Source organism: Pipistrellus kuhlii, unplaced genomic scaffold (assembly GCF_014108245.1).
Source record: "Pipistrellus kuhlii isolate mPipKuh1 unplaced genomic scaffold, mPipKuh1.p scaffold_m20_p_2, whole genome shotgun sequence".
Lineage (NCBI taxonomy): Eukaryota > Metazoa > Chordata > Mammalia > Chiroptera > Vespertilionidae > Pipistrellus > Pipistrellus kuhlii.
The window spans coordinates 170,484,553-170,507,123 of record NW_023425515.1 but is presented as its reverse complement, the minus strand read 5'-3'; the positions used below and the strand labels follow the sequence as shown (position 1 = coordinate 170,507,123).

At 46.2% G+C, this 22,571-nt stretch overlaps 2 protein-coding genes across 5 annotated transcripts in view; one reads left to right on the top strand and one right to left on the bottom strand.

Moving 5' to 3' along the window:
• The first annotated feature begins 20 nt into the window (after positions 1-20).
• LRRC41 (leucine rich repeat containing 41) lies at positions 21-20,169 on the top strand. 4 transcript variants are annotated; one of them, XM_036444138.2, is made up of 10 exons: positions 21-516; positions 4,102-4,188; positions 4,830-4,900; positions 11,983-13,123; positions 16,336-16,596; positions 17,126-17,290; positions 17,382-17,480; positions 18,034-18,156; positions 18,362-18,437; positions 18,542-20,169. In XM_036444138.2, exons 1-10 carry the CDS (start codon positions 318-320, stop codon positions 18,759-18,761), a joined length of 2,442 nt encoding a protein of 813 aa, XP_036300031.1. In that variant the 5' UTR covers positions 21-317; the 3' UTR covers positions 18,762-20,169. The 4 variants fall into 4 exon arrangements, with proteins under 4 accessions (XP_036300031.1, XP_036300033.1, XP_036300032.1 ...); XM_045584788.1 differs by lacking the exon at positions 21-516 and adding an exon at positions 2,674-2,835 and having other exon boundaries at positions 18,542-19,237; XM_036444140.2 differs by lacking the exon at positions 16,336-16,596 and having other exon boundaries at positions 295-516; positions 18,542-19,237.
• RAD54L (RAD54 like) overlaps positions 18,876-22,571 on the bottom strand; it is a 23,631-nt gene continuing 19,935 nt past the window's right edge. Inside the window, exons 17-18 of the mRNA XM_036444141.1 lie at positions 19,661-19,824; positions 18,876-19,562 (exon numbers count right to left, since the gene is read on the bottom strand). Coding sequence (XP_036300034.1) covers positions 19,352-19,562; positions 19,661-19,824 — 375 coding nt within the window. The 3' untranslated portion in view covers positions 18,876-19,351. The remainder of the gene's footprint in view (positions 19,563-19,660; positions 19,825-22,571) is intronic.

Genomic DNA, 22,571 nt, shown 5'->3' with positions numbered 1-22,571 from the left:
CGCAGCCCCGAACACACGCTCAGATTGGCACGTACCAACCGTCCGCAGGCAGGGCTCAGGGGGAGCCGGTCTTCCCACCTGAGAAGGATTCACTAAAAAATGTCTCTTTCGTCCAGCCAGACCCACATAGGTTGACGTAGATGTTTATCTGAAATATCACCTTCCCAGAAACGTTGTAAGTATGAAGATCTGCTCGCCGCTCCTGTAAGCGCCGTTCTCCGTCTCACCCACATTTGCGGATGAACCCGTCCTAACTGCTGACCTTTTCAAGATGGCGGCCGGCGGCGGCCGCCCCCGGGCTCGCGCACCTCCCCAAGATGGCGGCGCCCGAGGCCTGGCGCGCCCGGAGTTGCTGGTTCTGTGAGGTAGCGGCGGCAACGACCATGGAGGCCACGTCCCGGGAGGCGGCGCCAGCGAAGAGCTCGGCCTCGGGCCCCAGCGCTCCCCCCGCCCTGTTCGAGCTGTGCGGGCGGGCGGTGAGCGCCCATATGGGGGTTCTGGAGAGCGGGGTGTGGGGTAAGTCGCGGGGTGAGGGGCTACCTCCGGCAGCGAGCGGGGGCGGCCCGGCGGCCGGGGGGCGCGGGGGGCGAGGCCGGGAGGCCCGGGGCAAGGCCCAGCCCGGGGCGCCGGGCGCCGGGCCGTGTGGTCGGAGCATGGATTCGGTGTCGGACTGACTGGACCGGGCGGAGGGAAGACGGGCACCGCGCCGGCAGGTGGACCCGCTCCGCGGCCTGGCCGGGGGCGCGGGGGGCGAGGCCCGGAGGCCCGGGCCGGGGCGAAGGCGGCGGGGCTCGGACCTCAGAGGCCGGACTGGCGGGCCGGTTCGCGGGCGCCGCGCTGACACTGGCGCCGGACCGGGCAGCGGAGGCTCGGATGCCGAGCCGACGGGCAGGGATGGCCCTGCCGTTTGGGGGCGGGGGCCGAGGCGGGGAGGCCCGGCCTGAGGCTAGGAGGCCCGGCCCGGGGCCACCCAGGCTGATTGACAGCGCGGAGCGTCCGCGCTCTGCCCGACACCCATGGGTGCTGCGACCCCGGAGGCCAAGCCGATGGGAGAGGGCAGCCCACGGGATGGAGGCGGGAGGAGGGCCGGGGCCGGGGGAAGAGGCCGAAGGGCCTGGGGTGCCGAGGCCTGTGTGACGGCCCGGGGCGGAGGGGGGCGAGCTGAGGTCGGGGGGCCTCCGGGCCGAGCTGATGGAGCGACGGGCGGACGGGCGGACAGGCCGGGCCGGGAGCGCCCGAGGCCGCTCGGACCGGCCGGAGGGCCGGGCAGGGCCGAGCGCGGGCAGCGGGAGGCCCGGAGGGAGCGGTCAGCAATCCCGGGAGGCCCCTTTGACGGACGGGCGGGAAGGGCCCCGGAGGCCTCGGCGGGGCCGCGGCCCGGGTGTCCCGCGCTGGGAGGGGGCGCCGCGCCGCTCGGAGGCCCCGATGCGAGTGGGAGTGGAGGGAGGAGGCCCCGGGCCTGAGGGCGGCGGCGCCCCCCGGGCCCGGCTGGGGTGGAGGCCGGCGGCCTGGGGCGCGCGGATGCGGGGCCGGGGAGGACGACGCGGACAGCCTCGCTGAGGGGCCGGAGAGCGTGGCAGGCCGCGGTGGGCCGAGTAACGGAGGGGAGGAGGCCTGCAGCCCGTGGGCACTCGGAGGCCTGGCTGAGGGGTGGGCACGCCTGGCCGCAGCCCGGCCGCTGGTGAGTAAAACTCGGGTGGGCATCGCGGGGACTGACGGCGGGAATGGAAGAGAGCAAAGCGAGGGCCCCGGGAGGACAGGCCTGCCCGCGCAGGGGACAGGAGGCCCGGGGCCTGACAGGCGGTGGCTGAGGGGTGGGGTTGAGGCCTGGGCTGAAGTTGGTGTCTATCACAGGCCAGGCCAGGCCCAGGCCTAAGGGGGAGGGGTGGGAGAGGAGGCCCTAGGCCTGGGCAGGGGGGTTCTGCAGAAGGCCTCAGGAGAGGTGGGGGTGTCTCTGCCTGGAGGAAGGCCCTGCTAAGGTCAGGATGGATGGCTTGACGGCCTGGGATGGGGCTTTGGGTTATATTCTGAGGAGGATGTGGAGAAAAGGCCCCGGAGGATGGGTCTTTTTCGGGGGGTGGGGACCCCCTAGGAATAAGCCCCCAGGCTGTGGAGAGTGGTTAAGGAGGCCCAGGGAGTGGGAAGGCCCTGGTGTGGGGGGGGGGGGGTCGGGTCCTGAAGAGGCCCGTGTCTTTATGTCCAGGGGGGAGGCCGTGGAATACCTCAGGCCTAGTGGGGGAGGGGATTGTGGAGCCTCTGTGCCAAAATCTAAGAGAAGGGTCAGGCTGGCCCACAGGAAACAGGAGGAAAGTCTCCGCGGAGTGGGCAGGGGGTGCAGGAAAGTGCTGGGGCAGGTGGAAGAGGCGGCTGGGATCCGGCTGTGTCAGCCTGGAGCTTCTAGGATACCAAAAGCCATGAGAAAAGAGGGCTCAGTGTGCAGGCCCGGTCTGAAGGCCCCGGGTTAAGAAGAGGAAGCATTAAAGGTGTAGGCTGGAGAGAAGAAGGACGAGCCTGGCTTAAGAAGAATGAAGAAGGGAAGAGAGGAGTGTGTGGATGATAGGGGCTCTGAGAGTGGATGGCTAACTGGGGAGTAGATTGGAGGAAGAGCTCCATGGCCTGCGCCAGGTAAATGGTCACACAGGGAAGCTGGATCTCCAGGCCTCTTAGAGGAGCCAAGGAAGAGGCCTGCTGAGCAGTGCTGTTTGGGAGGGAGGTCTCAGTGTGGCCTGAACAACCAGGAAAGGCTTCCCGGAGGAGGTGAACTTTTTTTACTTTGTGGAGGAAGTGAATAGAAATAGCAGAAAAGTATACAATGAGGAAACTTAAGTAAAACAGGTATATGATACCTTGAATGCCAATATATGGGTTGGATTTGAAATGCAATAGAGAACCTACATTAGTGTAATAGCATAGGGAATTAGTGCTTTTATTCAGCAAGTACTTTGAGTACCCAGTATATACAAAGAATTGTACTAGGTTCTTAAATACAAGATTCATTTATTCTACAGATAAATATAAAAAGAGATATTAAATGGAAGTTTTTAAAGATTTTCATTAGTTATGGTATACTCCCAAGTTCTTAAACTTATTCTTGGCTGGACAGAGATGCTGTTGACAGAATAAGAATAGTAATTGCCAACATTTAGTGAGCTTATTATGGCCAGCATGGCCTTAAAAAGATTACAAGCATGATCTTTAATTTTCACAACAATGTTATAAGGTAGTTATCTCTGTTTTAAAATTGAGGAAATTTAGGTTTAAAGACATTAATTTGCATGGATTCATAATTAAGCAGTACAACCAGCATTTCATCCAGTTTTGTGCAACTCTAGGGACCAAACCAATTAGCCATAATACTGTAATGCCTCTCAGATCTAGGGAAGTCAGCAAGTAAGTTTTGATTTTAAGACATTGAATTTTGAGTATAGAGCCTAACTATTTCTATTTTTCTTAGGAGAGTACTAGTTTTGGACACAGTGGGTGCCCAAAGAATGGAAGTAGCCAACCTGGAAGAATGGGAAGGGAATTCAGGAAAGGCTTAATAAAGTGCATGTGATACTTGAAAGATGAGTAGTTGTTATTCAGAAAGTGACAAGGATATTCTTGATGGGGAGAACAGTTTAAGAAAGTGAATCTCATGTACAGAGGCAGAAAGCAGGTTAACACCTTAGATAAGTGAAAAAAGTAGTTTAGTGTGGCTGAAGTTTAGTGTAGCAGACAAAGCAGGGAGCTGGAGAAGTGTGTAGGGCCCAGATTATGAAGGACTTACTTAATCACCCATATTCAACAGGACATTTAAAATATAGGATCATTCATTATGCTTGGACAGAAATAAAATGACCAGCTCCTAAATGAGCATATTAGCTTGCTTTGTGGGATTATCTCACCCTTGTAAATGTGTAGGGCCATGGAATTCTAGCTGCCAATAAGTGGCTAAAGATAAATGGACCAGAGTTTGAATTATCTTCAGGTTCGTGTCTATAGGTTCCATTTGTCAAAAGAGATATTTGCTCTTCTTTTTTCCACCCCCAATAGGATAAATAATGCTAAGAAACCTGGCAGAAAAAAGTAAATTTTGTGTTTTGGTTTGTTTTTTTTTAGCCCTCCCAGGCCCAATACTTCAAAGCATCTTACCTCTGCTCAATATATATTACTTGGAAAGGATTGAGGAAACTGCCCTCAAGAAAGGTGAGTGTCTTTCTCTCTCTTTCTCTGAATGATTGTAAGTAAGACACCATAATGTTTTTCAGGTAAATATTACACCTGATACTTATGTAAAACTTCAGGATTTTCCAAAAGTACCCTCACTTCTACTTTCTTATGTGATTCTTCAGTGCCCTGTAAAACATAAAACAAGTGTGTGATTCCTGGTATACTAATAAAAGTGAGACCACAGTCACACCACGATTAATAGTAAAACAAGACTAGGACCCAAATCTTCTTAATCTTTGTTTTTCTATTTTACCAAGTTACCTCTCAAACCCCACAATGGACACATCTGTTAAGAACTAATATTTATCTAACTCTGATGTGCCAAGTACTGTCCTAGGCACTTTCCTGAAGAAACTTATTAAATCTTTTCAACAGTTATGTGAAATAGTTATTATTAACTACATTTTACAGATAAGGAAACTAAGGTACAGAAAAATTAAGTAACTTGCCCAAGGTCACACAGCTAGAGTGTGGTTTGCTGATATTTAAACCAAGGCAGTATGTTTTTAGAGCCAGTTGCTCTTGTGAATCCAGAGGACGACAACATTAAAAGGCTGATATACTTCACTCATGGTGCCCGAGGAGCAGCCGAGTAAATGTGATATTTCTCCCTACAGGCCTCTCCACTCAGGCCATCTGGCGCCGACTATGGGATGAACTGATGAAGACAAGGCCTTCTGGTCTGGAAGTAAGTTAAGACACCAGGTAGAACTCTGGCCTGACTTTGCACAGTGAAAAGCAGGAGCAGTGCACAAACATAAGTTGTGTATGGGTAGAATGCAGCGGGGGATGGAGTGAATTTGGGAGGAGGGTTCTGATGGCTTATCACAAGATACCTTACCATTTGGCCTTTATCACTGACTTGTTCGCTCACCGTGTTTACAGGTGACTCAAAACAGAGAAAGCAGTGATAACAATGATGGCAGAACCCCAGTTCACAGAGGTCTTAACAGGCCTGGGGCAATGGTAAAACTTAAGATAAAATTTAACATGATAATCCAACTCTTTTTATTTTATTTTTATTGATTTCAGAGAGGAAGAGAGAGATAGAAACATCAATAATGAGAATCATTGATTGGCTGCCTTCTGCACACCCCCTACAGGGGATCAAGCTGCAACCCCAGGCATATACCCTTGACCAGAATGAACCTGGGACCCTTCAGTCTGCAGATTGATACTCTATCCACAGAACCAAACCAGCTAGGGCCAACTCTTCAGTTGAGTCTAAAAAATTCCAATTGGGTGACCTCAGGGTAGGAGATGGAGGGATCTGGCTTGTATGAAAAAATTAAGGCGTTTTAGTCAACAGTGTACTGAAACCACTTATATAGAGACTGTACCCTGAGCTGTGTGAACTAATGTAACTATAGACCAAAGGTCAAGGGAGAGAGTAGACCTGCCTGGCTCTGCAGTAGCCAGGCTACTCCTAAAGTATGGAGAAAGAAGTCAAAGCCACATCATGTGAGTCACACATGGAAGACTGGAGATGTTTTTCCTGAAAAAAGAGAAGACTTGGGGAACATGAACTGTTTTTAAATATTTGAATGGTTGTCTCATGAAAGAGGGATTAATTTACTTGTTCTGTGTGGAACTAAAGGAGGATAAATGTTTGCTAAACTAAATGTAGAACTTTTAAACTCTGTTTATTGGTGATGAAACATGAGAATTCCATTTGTAAGAAGCTTCCCATTTCTAAGTGTTCAGATAGATCCTAGATCACTATTTGACACAGGATATTGTAGAGGAAATTCAACATGGTAAAAGTTTGAACAAGATGAGTTTTAGGGCTCCTCTAACCCTGAGATTCTATTATTCATTGGTTCAGATATAACTCATTGGAGATCTCATTTAAGCAGAACTTTATTTTTTACTCTATAATTAGGTAACAGGACAAATTGAGTTCAATAAACATTTACAGAACTTACCACTTACCAGATTGTAGGCTAGATATTGGAAATACAGACACAATTCCTAATCTTAAGGAATTAACCAGTTTAGTGGGGAAATACATCATGTATGGTAGGATAAGTGGTGTGATAGAGAGTAGCAAGGAGACTGAGGAAAAAGAGGAAAACATCTTTTCTAGGAAAGAGTATTTGAACTGGGATTTATATGGTGAATGAGGCCAAATGACAAGGAAACCAGCTCTTATCAGGAACTGGAGGTTGCATTTCTGGGATGCACTGGGTTCAGTTATATTCAGCTCCATATCCTTCAGCCTTTTCACTTTCAGATTTGGACACAACCCCTGGAGTTCAGTGGGATGACACCAAGGCCTAACAAAATACTCAGGCACTATGTACAGGAATTAGCTCTTATTAGGAAGAGAATTGAATGTAAAAATATTAGAAAACAGTAACAGCTTCATGCAACCTTTCAGAAACATGAGGTTCACTTTGTTCCAGTGTTTCCAAAGCAGTATGGTTGACTAGCCAGTGGTGGAGATTGTGATATCTTTCTCTTGGGGAAAGCTTTTCCCCCCCAACATTAGCTTGAGCTTCCTGGAAAAAGAATGTATATTTGTTAAATTGTTTTTTTTTTGTTTCAGCTTTTCAGAAATTTAGGAAACCCCAGACTTGGTGGCCCAACAATCACCTAGACAGGGGTCCTGACTTGGAGCATATTCACTTATTCCAGAGGGTGTCTTCTTCTGCTTCCCACTTTTGCATGACAGTAACTTTCACTTCATTCATAATTCGAAAACACTTACTGAATGCCTGCTCAGTTCCAGGCACTGTGCTAGGTTCTAGCAATACAGTGGTGAGCAAGTTAGACATAGCCCCTGACTGCTTACAAAGCAATAGTATTTCTAACTGTGTAGTACTAGTGTGTAGGAAGAGATCTGTAGAGTACTATAGATATTCTGGAGACAAAGCAGTATGGAAATGAAGGATTATTCAATAAATGATTCTCTAATAATTGATTAACCATTTGGAAAAAATAGAGTCTCACTTTTCAGTACACTAAAATAATTTCTATATGGATTAAAGATTAAATTATAAAAAATAAAAACACAATACAACTAGAAAAGAATAAAGGTAAAAAAAAACAAAAAAAAATAAAAAAGAATAAAGGTTACTGGTGCTACAGAGTGCTAATTATTAAATGAGCAGGATCAAATAAGAAAACATGAACATATTTCACCATATAAAATGCCAAAACTATGAATACAATCTAAAAGATAAAAACTGGGAAAGCATGGTTGCAACAACATTTACAAATCAAAAGGATACAGAGAATAAGACAGAAGCCCCAGTGGAATAAAATGAGTAAAGATTTGGATAAGACAAAATATATAAAAATCTCCAATAAAGTGAAAAATGTTCAATCTCAATAATAAAAAAAGAGAAAGTAAAATTGTACTTCTTATATTGTAAAGTCTTGTTTTGATTTGATTTTGTTTTAAAAGGTAATTCTAGGGGTGGGTAAAACTTGCATTTTAATATGCTATTGGTGGGAGCAGAAAGTTACAACTTTCTTGGTGGGCAATCTGGTGATAATTGTCAAGAGTCTTTAAAATATTCTTTGGAAATTCTACTTATAATTTATAGTATATAAAAATTGAGATACTCATGAAAATTTATTTCCAGATGTTCATTACAGCAAAGTTTAATATAAAAAAGCTAGAAACAATTTAAATACCCAATAATGCAGGAATTATTAAACACTAGAGGTCCAGTGCATGACATTCGTCCACTGGGGGAGAGGTCCCTCAGCCCGGCCTGCACCCTCTCGCAGTCTGGGACCCCTTGGGGGATTTCCAACTGCCAGCAGTCTAAGTCAGCAGTCTTACATCCTCCAAGGAGTCCTTAGCACTGCTGCGAAAGTGGGAGGCTCCCGCCACCATTGTTGCATTCGCCAGCAGTGAGCCTGATTCAGGGCTTCTGGCTGAGCACAGTGACCACCAAGGAGCAGTTCCTGCATTGAGCGCTTGCTCCCTGGTAGTCATTGCACATCATAGTGACCAGTTGTTCCTTCGTTTGGTCAATTTGCATATTAGGGTTTTTTTTATATAGGCTAGTACATCCATATTTTCAAAATATTCATAAAGTCATTCTAAAAATATTTAAATATATGGGGTAAAAATGTTTAATGAAATGGTGCTATAATGTTAAAAACAACTTTGAAACTTCTGAATTGTCTCAGTGTTATAACAAGTATCTAAAGTTATTCACATACATATATGTACACTCCATAAAGTTGGTTTACACATGACTTTTTATTTTTATTGAATACAGAGAGGAAGAAAGAGGGAAACATCAATGATGAGAAAAAAGTCATTAGCTGCCTCCTGCATGCCCCCTACTGAGCCCCCAACCTGGGCATGTGCCCCTATGGGAAATCAAACCTCAACTTCCTGGTTCATAGGTCTATGCTCAATCACTGAGATAACCTAGCCAGGCTGCACATGATTTTTTGCTTCTTTATAATTCTACAAAAAAATATTTCTATTATCAGAAAGGCAACAGTGAACAATAGTTTAATAAACACTTGCCGGCTGAACAGTTTAGTACAAGAAAATATTTCACAATTCCTAACTTATACACACACTTCATCCGCCCCCCTCCCCTCTCAACTCTGCTTCCCCCCACCCCCAACCTGAGCTGCCAGCCCATTGTGCATAGGCCAAGGATTATGTTGGGGGCAAATATCATTTCCCCTGCTATCACTAAAATAAAAGTGTGTGTGTGTGTGTGTGTGTGTGTGTAAAATTTTTAAAATTTATTTCAAAGAGGAAGGGGGAAAGGGACAAGTAGTAACATCAATAATGAGAGGGAATCATTAATTGGCTACTGCCTGCATGTCCCCTGCTGGAGATAGAGTCCACAGTCTGGGCATGTGCCCTTGACCAGAATTGAACCTGGGACCCATCAGTCCGTAGGATGACACTCTATCCACTAAGCCAAACCAGCTAGGGCTAAAATTAAAGTATTTAAATCAGCTTTCATTGTCTGAGTTATACAGGTTCATAAAACGAATGGCGTGGACTAGATTTCTCAGGTATTTTTCAGCTTTAAAGTTTTAGCATAGATTTTAAAAAGTAGTGATGGAATAAAATGCAGTGAAAACTGCTGTCTGCTCATGCATTAATTCATGAGAATAAAAGCCACTGCAATAGTGGTCATAACTAACTTTATTACTCATTTAATCCTTACAACTCTGATGTCAGTATATTTATCTTCTTCACTTTGCAAATGATGAAACAGAGGCAGAAGGAGGTATAGTGACTTGCCTAAGGTTATTTGTGAACAGAAGACCCCAGGATTCAAGTTGAGGCAGTCTGGCTCAGGAGCAAATGCTCCTAATCACTATATCATGCTGCTCTCACATGATACAGAGAGCTTGAGGTGTTCCATTTCTGATGGAACCAGTACTCTTCATCAACCAATAAAATGTCTGAAAAATCCCAGTATATAGTTATCTAAACTACATTCCTCATGGTTGGAAACATCTTGGTTCACATCTTTGTCCATATTTTAGGCCCAGATCTACAATAACCATTTAACCTCATTTGTGAAGCTGAAGCCTTGCTAATGTTACCAATGTTTTTCAAGGATGTGTGTGTGGGCCAGTGAATGTGTAGGAAAAGTGCTAGTGTGAGGTAGGATTTAGATTCAGGAATAACCCTTTTGCTGAATAGAGACTTGGTTGCCAGGTATTTTTTTCTGTCCCCCTAACACCCCCAACTGCTACTGGTGAGAGAGGTCCTCTTGTTGCCATGCAGTTACTTCAAGCATGAAGAAGTCATTCCTAATTAATATTACAGCAGGCAGGCTTGGTGAATAGTGAGGGTAAAGGGAATGACAGTTTTGCCTCTGAAAAATAGGGGCCCAGTTCCTGCCAAGAACCTCAGATAGATTGGGGGTTACTCTGGTATGAGGGAATGCATAGAGGTCGGGTAAGTACCAATGTCTTTTAATCTCAGGAAACACTTAGCTCCCCATTACTTTTGCTTCAGGCTGAGTAAATACTCTGCTTAGCAGGCTCTGCCTCCATCAAGTCCATTTCACATTGCCCCATCTTGGCTAATTATCAGAAGTTACATTTTGTATTTTACAAAGTACTTTAATGTTCATTGCCTCATTTGATCTTCACCTGTGAAGCAGGTTTTATAGATGAAGAGTTCAGAAAGGTCCATAGTATAGTAGCAGAGCTGGCACCTGTATGAAGGTCAGCCTACTTTCAATGCACCGTGGGAGAGAATGGCAACTTAGGGAAGTCTGTCTGTGTGTCCTTTTGGGGTAGATAGCAGTGAATCCTAACCTCTGTGACCAAAATTATTAGGGGAGGTTTAAAAATAAACAGATGCACAGGCCTTACATCAGATATAACATAGAATCTTCAAGTCTGGGTACCCAGTGTATGAATTTTAGGCGGAAAAGTCCCGCCTAAATTGCACATGCAGTAAATGCTGATGTGCAATTAAGATTCAAAATCACTTGTACTTAAGTTTTATGTATCAGAATAGCCTGATGAGCCGAAACTGGTTTGGCTCAATGGATAGAGCGTCGGCTTGGGGACTGAAGGGTCCCGGGTTCGATTCCAGTCAAGGGCATGTACGTTGGTTGCGGGCATATCCCCGGTAGGGGGTGTGCAGGAGGCAGCTGATCAATGACTCTCATCAATGTTTCTAGCTCTCTATCTCTCTCCCTTCCTCTCTGTACAAAAATCAATAAAAATATATTAAAAAAAAAAAAAAAAAAGAATAGCCTGATGAAGTCATATATTCTTCAAAGCAAATAACTTTCTTTGGAGAAAACAAATTTAAGATTTGGTTCCTGCTCTCCAGGAATTTCTAATATGTCTGGGATAAGATGTGCACAGGCAGAGACTCAATACCATGAAGCCTAGGACCTGAGTATTCCCAACAAGAGAGGCAGGAGGATGGTGAAGGGGGCATACTGAGACAAACACTAACAGAGTGTGAAAGGTTAGTAGGTCCTTCCAGGAAACCTATTTGCTTTGGTAATGAAAGCATTTGGGGCAAATATAGGAAAGGACCTAGAAAGCAGATTGGGTCAGTGAGGTAATCAAGCTTGGCCAGAGCAAAGCATTCATGGAGAAAATGTATGGGAAATATACTTCTGAGGTAGGCAGAGGTTATATTGTGGAGAGCTTTTCCTGACAAGGTGAGGAACTCAAATTAACTCTGGATAGTGGGAAAAATGTCTTTGTATTTTTTTAAAAAAAATAACAGATAATGTACAAAAAAGAAAAAAAAAATAAAGCCGAATAATGTAAACAGGTATTTTACAAAGATAAGTCCAGTGGACTTGCAAGTTTTTAAACCTCCCCTAATGATTTTGGTCACAGAGGTTAGGATTCACTGCCATCTACCCCAAAAGGACAGGAGGCTATTAGTCAGGCGTGAGGTGATAAGGTTACTAAACAAATGTAGTTTTAAGAATGGAAAGTTGGGATCAGATTCTAGAAACATGGGAAAATTTATAGGATTGACTTTCACTTGTGAAGCACTTTAGCAAACTGGTCTCCGGAACCAACTTTCCTAGGCTCAAATCTTTGGGTTTTGAAAAAAAACCCACAAAAACTTACTGGGTGTTGAGAAATATCAATTTGTTGTTCCACTTATTTGTGCACTTGTTTATATGTGCCCCAAAGATGTGAGGCTTATAGTAGGAATACATGCCCCAAAGATGTGAGAATTTGTATAATTTACAGTGTTGCCTGGCACATTAGCTAGGAAACTAGTATGATGGTTCCATGGGTAGCACTCCTATCACAGCTGTCTGGCATGTTCTCTGCTTTCAGAGCGTGACGTGTTGGCGAGCCAAGTTTATGGAGGCTTTTTTTTCCCATGTTCTACGTGGAACCATTGACGTGTCTTCAGACAAGCGTCTTTGTGACCAGCGCTTCTCACCTCTTCTGCACAGCTCCCGCCATGTCCGGCAGCTCACCATCTGCAACATGCTGCAGGGTGCAACTGAGCTGGTGGCTGAGCCAAACCGCAGGGTTCTGGAGACCCTGGCCAGTTCCCTGCACACTCTCAAGTTCCGCCACCTGCTATTCTCCGATGTGGCTGCTCAGCAATCACTTCGACAGCTGTTGCATCAGCTTATTCACCATGGGGTTGTCAACCAGGTGTCACTCTACTCCTGGCCTGTGCCTGAGTCAGCCCTTTTCATCCTTATCCTCACCATGAGTGCTGGCTTCTGGCAGCCAGGCCCTGGCGGTCCTCCCTGCCGCCTCTGCGGAGAGGCCTCTCGAGGCCGGGCCCCATCCCGAGAGGAAAGCTCCCTCCTGCTGGGCTCACGCAGGCCTCGCAGGGATGCTGCTGAGCGATGCGCTGCAGCCCTGATGGCTTCCCGTCGGAAGAGTGAAGCCAAGCAGATGGCCAGAGCCCCGCCTACCACTCGGGTTACACGCAGGAGCACACAGGAGAGCCTGAGAGCAGGTGGGATAGACCGTAAGAGGGAGCTGCACCCTCCAGCTACCTCCCATGAGGGTCCTGGCACCAGGCAGCCACCCTCTGCTCCAGCCACCTCCTCGGCCTCTCCCTCTTCTTCCACATCCGCATCTAAAAGGGCTCCAGCTAGCTCAGCCCCACAGCCTAAGCCCTTAAAGCGTTTTAAGAGAGCCACGGGGAAAAAGGGTGCTCGCACTCGTCAAGGGTCTGGTGCAGAGTCTGAAGACCTGTATGACTTTGTTTTCATTGTGGCTGGTGAGAAGGAAGATGGGGAAGAGATGGAAATTGGGGAAGTGGCTTGTAGCGCTTTGGATGGGTCAGATCCCAGCTGCCTGGGGCTTCCAGCGCTGGAGGCCTCCCAACGATTCCGCAGCATTTCCACCTTGGAGCTCTTCACAGTCCCACTCTCCACAGAGGCAGCTCTGACACTGTGCCACCTGCTGAGCTCCTGGGTGTCTCTGGAAAGCCTCACACTATCCTACAATGGTGAGTGCCCTAGAGGGCCAGGGTTTGGGTCTTCTAGCAGCACATGTATGCCCAATCCTATGGAGGAGTACCTAGAGTATGTGGCAGTCTGCCTCACAGGGAGGCAGAAGGCATGTAGCATGGCAGGCTATTTGTGTCAGGGAAGAACATGAGGTCTGCGGGCATGCTTAGTTGTTGGAAGGGTTCCGAGGGGCAAAGAGAAACTGAAAAACGAGTACATTTTAGATATGGCAGGTCAAAGGCCAGCAGGAGTAGTGTATGCAAGCCTAGCCAGGACTGAAGCTGGATCCCCCTGGGCATATGAAAGCAGCTGTACAGACAAGGAAGTGTGGGACTTCTTTTTAAATCCTCACTCGATATTTTTTCAGAGTAGAGGGGGAGGAGATGGAGATAAATATTGATGTGAGATACACATCAAGCAGTTGCATCCTGCATGCAACCCAATGGGTGGTGGTGAAGGTAACCCACAAATGAGTTACATGTCCTTGACTACAAATTGAACCTGCAACCTTCCCGTGAGCAGGCGGACAGTCTAACCACTAGACACACCCGCCAGGGCAGAGGTGTGGAGCATATCAGACCAGTAACCTGTAAAGCAATTCTTTCCTACCTGGTTGTGCCCAGCTAGGCAAAGTTAATTCTGGCTAAATTTAGCAATTTGCCTAGTTTACCGAACATTGCTAGAGAAAATCATACAACTGCATATTGGTGCAACCTTAGATAAAGCCTATTTGCAACATCAGCTCCCATTCTACCACTTCCAAACCTTTACTTCCCTTCCTTCTTTTACTATTGTAGTAAGTCACTGGCTCTGTGACCTTACCTCCTACTTCACAGAAAAGATACCACCACATAAACTCCTTCAATTAGCCAGCCTACAAACTCTCCATCTTCTTGCATCCTTTCTTTCTCCACCATCCTGTCAAAAGCTAACTCTTCTGTCTGTACTCTGGACCCATACCCTCTCACCTTAGGAAAGCTTGTTTAATATTAAGAGTTTTCATATACTGCTTAGTATGTGCCAAGCATAAAGTATTCCCATTATATTAATTTAATCCTTTCAACAACCCTGTGAGGTTAAGTGACTTGCCCAGGATACCTAGGTAGTAAATTGTAGAGCCAGGGTTAAAGCCCACACAAGCTGGCTGAGTTCATGCTTTTAAACCACTAATGTTGCCTCCCTTCTCTCCACTGTCCCTCCCCCACCATTTAAATATTCAGTTCGGTATTTACCAAAATCTACCACCACCATTTCTCTCCCATATTAACTAGACCTATTTTCTCTTGCCCTTCACAACCTTAAGAGTTACCTGTTTCCTCTCAGCCCACTCGTCTTGCTTACATACCCACTATGCATCAAAGATCTGTCAGCAAGATCTTCCTTGTTGCTAAGTTCAATATTTAAGTTCTTGGCAGCAGTTGCCATTAAGCAGTCTTCCTCATGAAATACTCATTCCCTCTTCCTCAAAACCCTTTTTCCTTCTATCTCTGGATATTATGTCTTTCCTAATGGTCAGAGCTCTCCCACTTTACACAATTCCTAGACAATTCTGTCCATCCCCTTGGTTTCAAAGGCCAACTATGCTGAACACCCCTCTCCCCAGTTCTGACATTAGTTCAGACATATCCATCCAACTGATTACTAGATGTCATTTTATAAACCACAAGCTCCCCAACCTGAATGTTATCTTCTTCCCTCTCTATAATGTTCCTTCTCTTAATGGACATCACAGTTGATTCAGTTGCCAAAAAAGGAACCTGCATTATTTCTTATTCCAAATACATTTGGTTGCCAGGTCCTGTCTTTACAGTCTATTTCTCAAATCCATTTATTCCTCTCCACATCCTTAATTCAGACCAGTGTTTCTCACCTGGATTCACTTCAGCAGTTCCTGAGTCAGTACTCACCATGTAATTACGCTGAAGCCCATTTTTTTCACTTAAAACCCTTTAGTGGTTTTTTGTCACCATATGTCTTAATTTTGCTTGCAGGATCATGTTTTTACTGCTTACCTCCATCTTGGACATTTTACCCCCATCCACCAGCCACTTTTTCCGTTTAGAACCTGCCACTCTTCTTCAGGCCTTAAGTATACCAGGTTCACTGTGCCACTATCACTCTTCTCCCTCCATTTAGCCCATCTCCTTTATCGAAAATGCTTTTTTAAAAACGTTTTTTGAGAGGGAGGGAGAACCATCAATGGGCTGCCTCCTGCACGCCCCCTACTGGGGATCAAGCCCAGAACTCAGGCATGTGCCCTGATTGGAAATCAAACCAGTGACCTTTTGATTCATGGGTTGATGCTCACCCACTGAGCCATGCCAACCAGGCTCCTTAATGTATTTTAGGACTCAGCTGGAAACCTTTACTTATGTAAACTGAACTGAGTCTGAAGCATCCTTTATACTTCCACAGTACTCTACTTACCCAGTTCCCACCATGTTTTTTGTTATCAGACTATAGAGGCAGGAACAAGATGTTACTACTGTCTTAGCAACAACAAAAAAATGGTCCCAGGTTCGATTCTGGTCTAGAGCATGTACCTCAGTTGGAGGTTCCTCCGCAGTCCAGGCCCTGGTCAGGGCGTATGCAGGAGGCAACCAATCAATGTTTCCTCTCACATCGATATTTCTGTATTCTCCGTCTCTCTTTAAAAAAAAAAAAAAAAAAGGCAAAATATCAAGTGAAGATTTAAAAATAAAACCCCACCTTATTTACAGAGTTCTGGTTTAGTTGAATGAAATAAGCAGATCCCACAGAATTATTTGCTTTGTGGCATTAAACAACTTTTCTAACTTTTTGGATCCTACTCCTTTCTGTGGGATATGGCTATTTTTTGCCCCATTCCCACCCAATACATTTTTTAAAGTAGTCCCTACTGGATCACTGTCCTTGATTTTCAGAAAATGACTTGTAGAAAAACCCGAGACCTCTGCTGCTGTCTGGGTCTATCATACAGCTGGCAGCTACATGCTGCCCACCATATCCTGTCTTAGGACTCTGCCTGACTGATGCTTGAAGGCAAAACCCAGTACAGTAGACATCAGTTTGCTGGTTACCTGAGGAAAAAAAGCAAGACAGCATAGTTGAGACAAGTGATTTTAAATAATCTGATCCAAAGTTCAAGATTTTATAGTTATCAATGAATATTTGGAGTTGTCTCTGAATGCTACCCTTGCTGACACTCCCACGTGACTCTCTCTTGCCATAGGCCTGGGCTCTAACATCTTTCGCCTGCTGGACAGCCTCCGGGCCCTGTCAGGCCAGGCTGGATGCCGCCTCCGTGCCCTGCATCTCAGTGACCTGTTCTCACCACTGCCCATCCTGGAGCTGACACGTGCCATTGTGCGAGCCCTGCCCCTGCTGCGGGTCCTCTCTATTCGCGTCGACCACCCCAGCCAAAGGGACAACCCTGCTGCGCCAGGGAATGCAGGGCCCCCTAGCCACATAATTGGGGATGAAGAGATACCAGGTGAAGCACTGTGTGTGCGCGCGTCTGTCTCTACAGAAATGTGCGGGTACATTTGTGTAAGGAGGGATGAGCTCAAATTTAGCCCAGCCACCTGATTTACCTGGAATCTGTTCCCTTTATCTTGCTATTCTTAAGGGCCCAGACTACAAATCTAGTAAGGAGTGACTTACTAGATAAGCTTCCAGAAAAGGGGTCTGAACCAAGAACAATTGTTAAACTAGATTAGGTCCTCCTGCTGTATGTGTATTCCCTGAACTCCGGTATGTCTCCTGTCCCACCACTCTGCATACTTTGTTATATTGGCATGTCCAGGTAGTCTAGTCTTCTTGGACTAAAAGCTCCATAAAAATAAGGACTAAATTTCATATGTACTGCTCTATTCCCAGAACCTAAGACAGTGCCTAGCATACAGTATAGGTACTCAAGGAAAAGTATACATATGACTAAGTGAATCACTTAAAGTCAAGCAGGACCTGCTATAGGGTGAAGTAGATGGCCAGCTGAAATCTCCTTTCCTTACCACATCCAGAAAACTGCTTGGAACAGCTGGAGATGGGGTTTCCACGGGGAGCCCAGTCAGCCCCACTGCTCTGCTCTGTACTGAAGGCCTCAGGTTCTCTGCAGCAGCTGTCCCTGGATAGCACCACCTTTGCCTCTCCCCAGGATTTTGGGCTTGTGTTGCAGACACTCAAAGGTAAGACCCAGAGTGGTAAAGGAGGGCAGGCAGAACCTTGCATTATCTGTTGGAAAAGCTAATGATGCCCATGGCCTGTGCTCCCATCCAGAGTACAACCTAGCCCTGAAGAGACTGAGCTTCCATGACATGAATTTGGCTGACTGTCAGAGCGAGGTGCTCTTTTTGCTACAGAATCTGACTCTTCAAGGTAAGTTTTTCATCCAAAACCTGTGACATTCCTGAGTGCTTATTGTAGCTCTGCCACTGTCTCACTGAGTGAGCCAATTTTTATATTGGCCTTATGTCAACTATATAGAGCCTGCTTGGCCTTCTTTCTAAAAGATTGCAAGCTCAACACCTTCTATACTACACATGGAAAATTATTCTTTTAGAGTGCCTCACCCAAAAGTTTTTACCTTTCAGTGGCTGACAGAAGTGATAGTGGAGAGGGATTAATGTGCCAACAGGCTCTCCTCATAGACTTGACTCTAATCCCCAGCCCTACAAAGAGGGCAGTAAAGGGATAAGTGAAAGTGAATGGAGACTTTGCCCATGCAGAGAACCTTCCTAAGTAAATATCTAGGCTTAATCTGTGGTTTGAATCTTAATTTAGTTCTAGTCTTACTGGGGGTCTTGGACAATTCCTTTCTCTGTCTAGGCTCTATAAAATTTTCACACCCTTTGCTAAGGCCAATTGGGACAGGAGGGGCAGCAACAATCCTAATGCAGCCATCAGAATTTATTCTAATTTCTCTTGACAGAGATTACCTTCTCCTTCTGCCGTCTGTTTGAGAAGCGCCCGGCCCAATTTCTGCCTGAGATGGTTGCTGCTATGAAGGGCAACTCCACATTGAAGGGCCTCCGGCTGCCAGGGAATCGCCTGGGTGGGGGCAAGGCCCTGGGAATGGAGGGAAGAAAGGGGGGAGGAGCCAGTCTTTTGACCTAGAAACTCAGTGGAAGCATGGGGGGTTAGAATATAGTTGTGTGCTGAGACTTCAGAAGGCTGGGCTCCTCCCCAGCCAGAAACAGGCTGGGATAACCTTATTCCCTATTCTGAGTGTTTATCAACATTTCTCCGCTTCTCCCTAGGGAATGCTGGCCTGCTGGCCCTGGCAGATGTTTTCTCAGAGGATTCATCCTCCTCTCTGTGTCAGCTGGACATCAGGTATACATTGGGGGTTGGGAGGGGAGGAAACATGGGATAGAGCTGCAGGAGCAGACCAAAGATTAGTTGCTTTCTGGGTGTCTAACCCATCTCATCCCTACCAGTTCCAACTGCATCAAGCCAGATGGGCTTCTGGAGTTCGCCAAGCGGCTGGAGCGCTGGGGCCGTGGAGCCTTTGGTCACCTGCGCCTCTTCCAGAACTGGCTGGACCAGGATGCAGTCACAGCCAGAGAAGCTATCCGGCGGCTCCGGGCAACCTGCCATGTGGTCAGCGACTCGTGGGACTCATCCCAGGCTTTCGCAGATTATGTCAGCACCATGTGACGGGGCCCCGTGCCTCACAGGTCCGTGCTCAGTACCATCAGCTTGCAAGGGCTGAGGCACGGGCTGCCCAGAACTCCCAACCAATTCTGTCTTTCTCTTTCTGCCACCTTCCCCCCCTCTATTCTCCTTCTTCCCTTGCACTGAGGATCTGGAGGCCTTGGTGAGGCCCAGCAAAGGCATTCCTAGAACTGGGGTTAGAGGCTTTGGGCCTCTTACTCAGCAACCCGAGAACCCTGAGCCAGGAGGTTACAGTGGTCATCTGAGGACAGCCCCCCACCCCCTGCTCCGGGGTTCCTGCATTCCCACCTAAGCAGGTCCCCAAGCTTTAGAGAAATATAGGAGTGCCCACTTCCAGGCCTCTTCTCTGCTGGGCTCACCATGCTGCTCCCAGGCCTCAGTCCCTTTCATACCTTTATTCCTTTCTTTTTTTTAACCAAAAAAGTTTTTCTTATAAAATAAATTTTGGGCAAACATCATGCAGCCCTTCTTGATGATTTTTCTCCCAGAGAACAAAATCCAGCAGGGCCCTATGGGGCAAGAAGCCCCTCTCCCTGCCTCCTCCCGTTGAACAGCTATACCCAGACTAGTTATCAGCGGAGGCCCCGCTGCTCCTCATGAGAACGCTGGTGGAAGACGAAGGTGATGGCAGTGGAGACCGCATCCCAGGCAGCCTGGAGTACCTCATCCCTGAGCCCCCGCTTATCAGTGCTATGGTTCCACTGAGCCAGGTCTGAGGTGCAGTCAGAACCATCAGGGGGTGGCCTGACTTGGTGGTTGTTGACACAGCGGCAGCAGCGCAACCTGGGGGCAGAGGACAAAGCTGTGGTCACTGTACACCCCATCTCCAAGCTATTATATAAGGAATGTCCAGATAATGGCTACACGGGCACTCCACCCACCTATCATGTGTGTCACTGAGGCTAGCCTCATCCAGGGTAAACAGCTCCTTCAATTCGCCCAGAGAGAAGTGTCGCTCCACATCCTGCTCTTCATCCACCACACAACTACTCAGTGCCTTCTTGTGGCTCTGACGCTGAAAGATCTTCTCCTCGATGGTTCCTGCCTGGGGGAGGATTGGGGAAGACAGGGCTAAGTCATCTCCATACATAGGGAGAAGAAAAACCAGGGGATGAAACTATAGCCACCTAAGAGAAAGATCAATGAAAAGTAAGAACCCTGCAGCAATACCTCTGCTTAGCTAAGCCCATTGCCTAGCTTATCTCTTGGGAATATGACTTATACAGGTCTGCCCATATTTTCTGTACCAATGGAGGGTTTCAGGGCCTGGCTAAATTCCTTTAGGGTTAAGCTGAGGTTTGTCTGTAGCAGCTTCACCAGATTTTACCCAATAACTCATTTGGGTAGTATATGCCAGACCCTGTGCGAACACTAGGATATAAAGAATCAAATATGACCCTTATTCTTCAACTCAGACTAGTGGGACAGACATATAAGCTACTTGGTACAATAACAGATTTCTGTACAGAATACCTAGTAGCCCATAAGATGGGCAGAATGGAATAGTGTAAAGATCCTCAAGCTGAATCTTAAAAAAAAAAAAAAAAAAAGAGGCCAAAACCGGTGTGGCTCAGTGGATAGAGCGTCAGCCTGCAGACTGAAGGGTCCCAGGTTCGATTCCAGTCAAGGGCATGTACGTTGGTTGCGGGCACATCCCCAGTAGGGGGTGTGCAGGAGGCAGCTGATCAATGTCTCTCTCTCATCAATGTTTCTAACTATCCCTCTCTCTTCCTCTCTGTAAAAAAAAAAAAAAAAAATCAATAAAAATATATTTTAAAAAAAAGAGAAACTAGATCAATTAGAAGACCATTGAGAAGGGAAGGCATTCCCTGCATAGGAACAAAGGAATAAGCCTGGCCTATTGGAGGACTGATGCGTTCAGCCTATACAGATGACAGTGGAAGTATAGTAAAACCTGGGACTGAGAAAGTCAGAAGAGTCTGTATTGGAGAAGCTTGGATGCCAGGCTGAAGAGCTTGACCTTGTTCTAAAAAGCAAAAATTAGAATTTTTTGAAAGCTCATTCTGAAAGAAGTATGTAAAGAATAGGTTAGGATAAGACCAAAGGTCAAGAATTAGGAAGCTGTTTGCAATATCCAAGTAAGAGATTACTATAACTAGCATGGGATGGAGAGAAACGTTAGATTAAGGACATTTCAAGAGGCCGAAACCGGTTTGGCTCAGTGGATAGAGCATCAGCCTGTGGACTGAAAGGTCCTGGGTCCGATTCTGGTCAAGGGCATGTACCTTGGTTGCGGGCACGTCCCCAGTAGTGGGTGATCAATGATTCTCTCTCATTGATGTTTCTAACTCTCTATCTCTCTCTCTTCTTCACTGTAAAATCACTAAAAAAATAAAATAAAATAAAATAAAATAAAATAAAATAAAATAAAATAAAAAATCTCTGGCTAAGGACATTTCAAGAGTTTAAAACCAATGGTAATTGGAATCTAATTGTTAGGACACAGAACAGTCCAGTAGGATAATACCCAGATTTGGGTGGAGTGGCCAATGGAACCATTAAATGACAAAATTCAGAAGGGGAGCATGTTTCATCATGATGTACATGAAGTGCTTGTAAGATATTCAGGTGGAGCCCTAGCCCATTTGAATAGAGCATCAGCCTGAGGACCAAAGGGTCCCAGATTTGATTCTAGTCAAGGGCACGTACCTTGGTTGCAGGCTCCTCCCCAGCATAGGCCCTGGTCAGGGCTTGTGCAAGAGGCAACCAATCGATGTGTTTCTCTCACATCAGTGTTTCTCTCTTTCCCTCTCCCTAAAAAATAGAAAAATATCCTTAGCCCTGACTGGTCTGGCTCAGTGGATGAATTGTCGGCCTGTGGACTCAGGGGTCTCGGGTTTGATTCTGGTTAGGAGTGTGTGCCTTGGTTGCAGGCGCATTCCCAGTGGGGGGTGTGCAGGAGGCAGCTGGTAGATGTTTTTCTTTCATCGATATTTCTAGCTATATCCTTCTCCCTTTCTGTAAAAAGTCAATAAAATGTATTTTTTTAAAAAAGAAAAATATCCTTAGGGGAGGATTAACAAAAACAAAACAAAGAAAAAAGATATTCAGGTGAAAATGTACAGTAGGTGATGGATACATGGGGCCAGAACTCAATAAGAGATCTGGGCTAAAGATTTTGTTAGAGACTTGTCAATATAATCTATCTATATAAAAGGCTAATATGCAAAGTGTCCCTTTGGGAGTTCGATCCCTTGTTATGATGTGTGCTGACTACCAGAGGGTGGCGCGGAACAAAGGAAGGCCCTGATGGCCCTGATTGCTGGCCAGGCCTAGGGACCCTGCCCACGCACAAATTTCATGCCCCGGGCCTCTAGTGAGTATATAAAATCACAGACTAGGAAACCAGAATGGAGTTTCCAAAGAGAAAATAATTTTAGAATAGTCAACAGAGTCACATATACAAAGAAGAAAAAATCAAGAGTCTCATTTTGGTAAGTAGGAAGCCAATAATAAAGTACATTTAAAAGCGGGTTCAGTGGCATAAATGTTCTGATGAGTGAGAAAATGAGGTGAAGTTAATTTGTAGAATTTGGAAAAATGTGACAGTAAATGAATGGGAGTAACCCATGTTAGTAGCTGCAATAAACAGGGCTGAGAAATTTTGTTTCTAAGGTGAGAGCTACTTGAGTATGTTTATAGACTTTGGGGAATAAAGGAGAGATTAATCAACTAAGAAAAAAAAGGATGGGGAAGGATTCTAGAGCAGAGCTGGAATAATGAGCCTCAAGCAGCGAGAAAGGACATGATCTTCCTCTAAGATGGGAGGGA

Bases quoted from the DNA above. Each gene is read 5' to 3' on its own strand.
- LRRC41 (XM_036444138.2), top strand. From the start codon at position 318: ATGGCGGCGCCCGAGGCCTGGCGCGCCCGGAGTTGCTGGTTCTGTGAG. The intron at 517-4,101 runs GTAAGTCGCGGG...GTTTTTTTTTAG, and splicing joins TCTGGAGAGCGGGGTGTGGG to CCCTCCCAGGCCCAATACTT. The intron at 17,481-18,033 runs GTAAGTTTTTCA...TTCTCTTGACAG, and splicing joins ACAGAATCTGACTCTTCAAG to AGATTACCTTCTCCTTCTGC.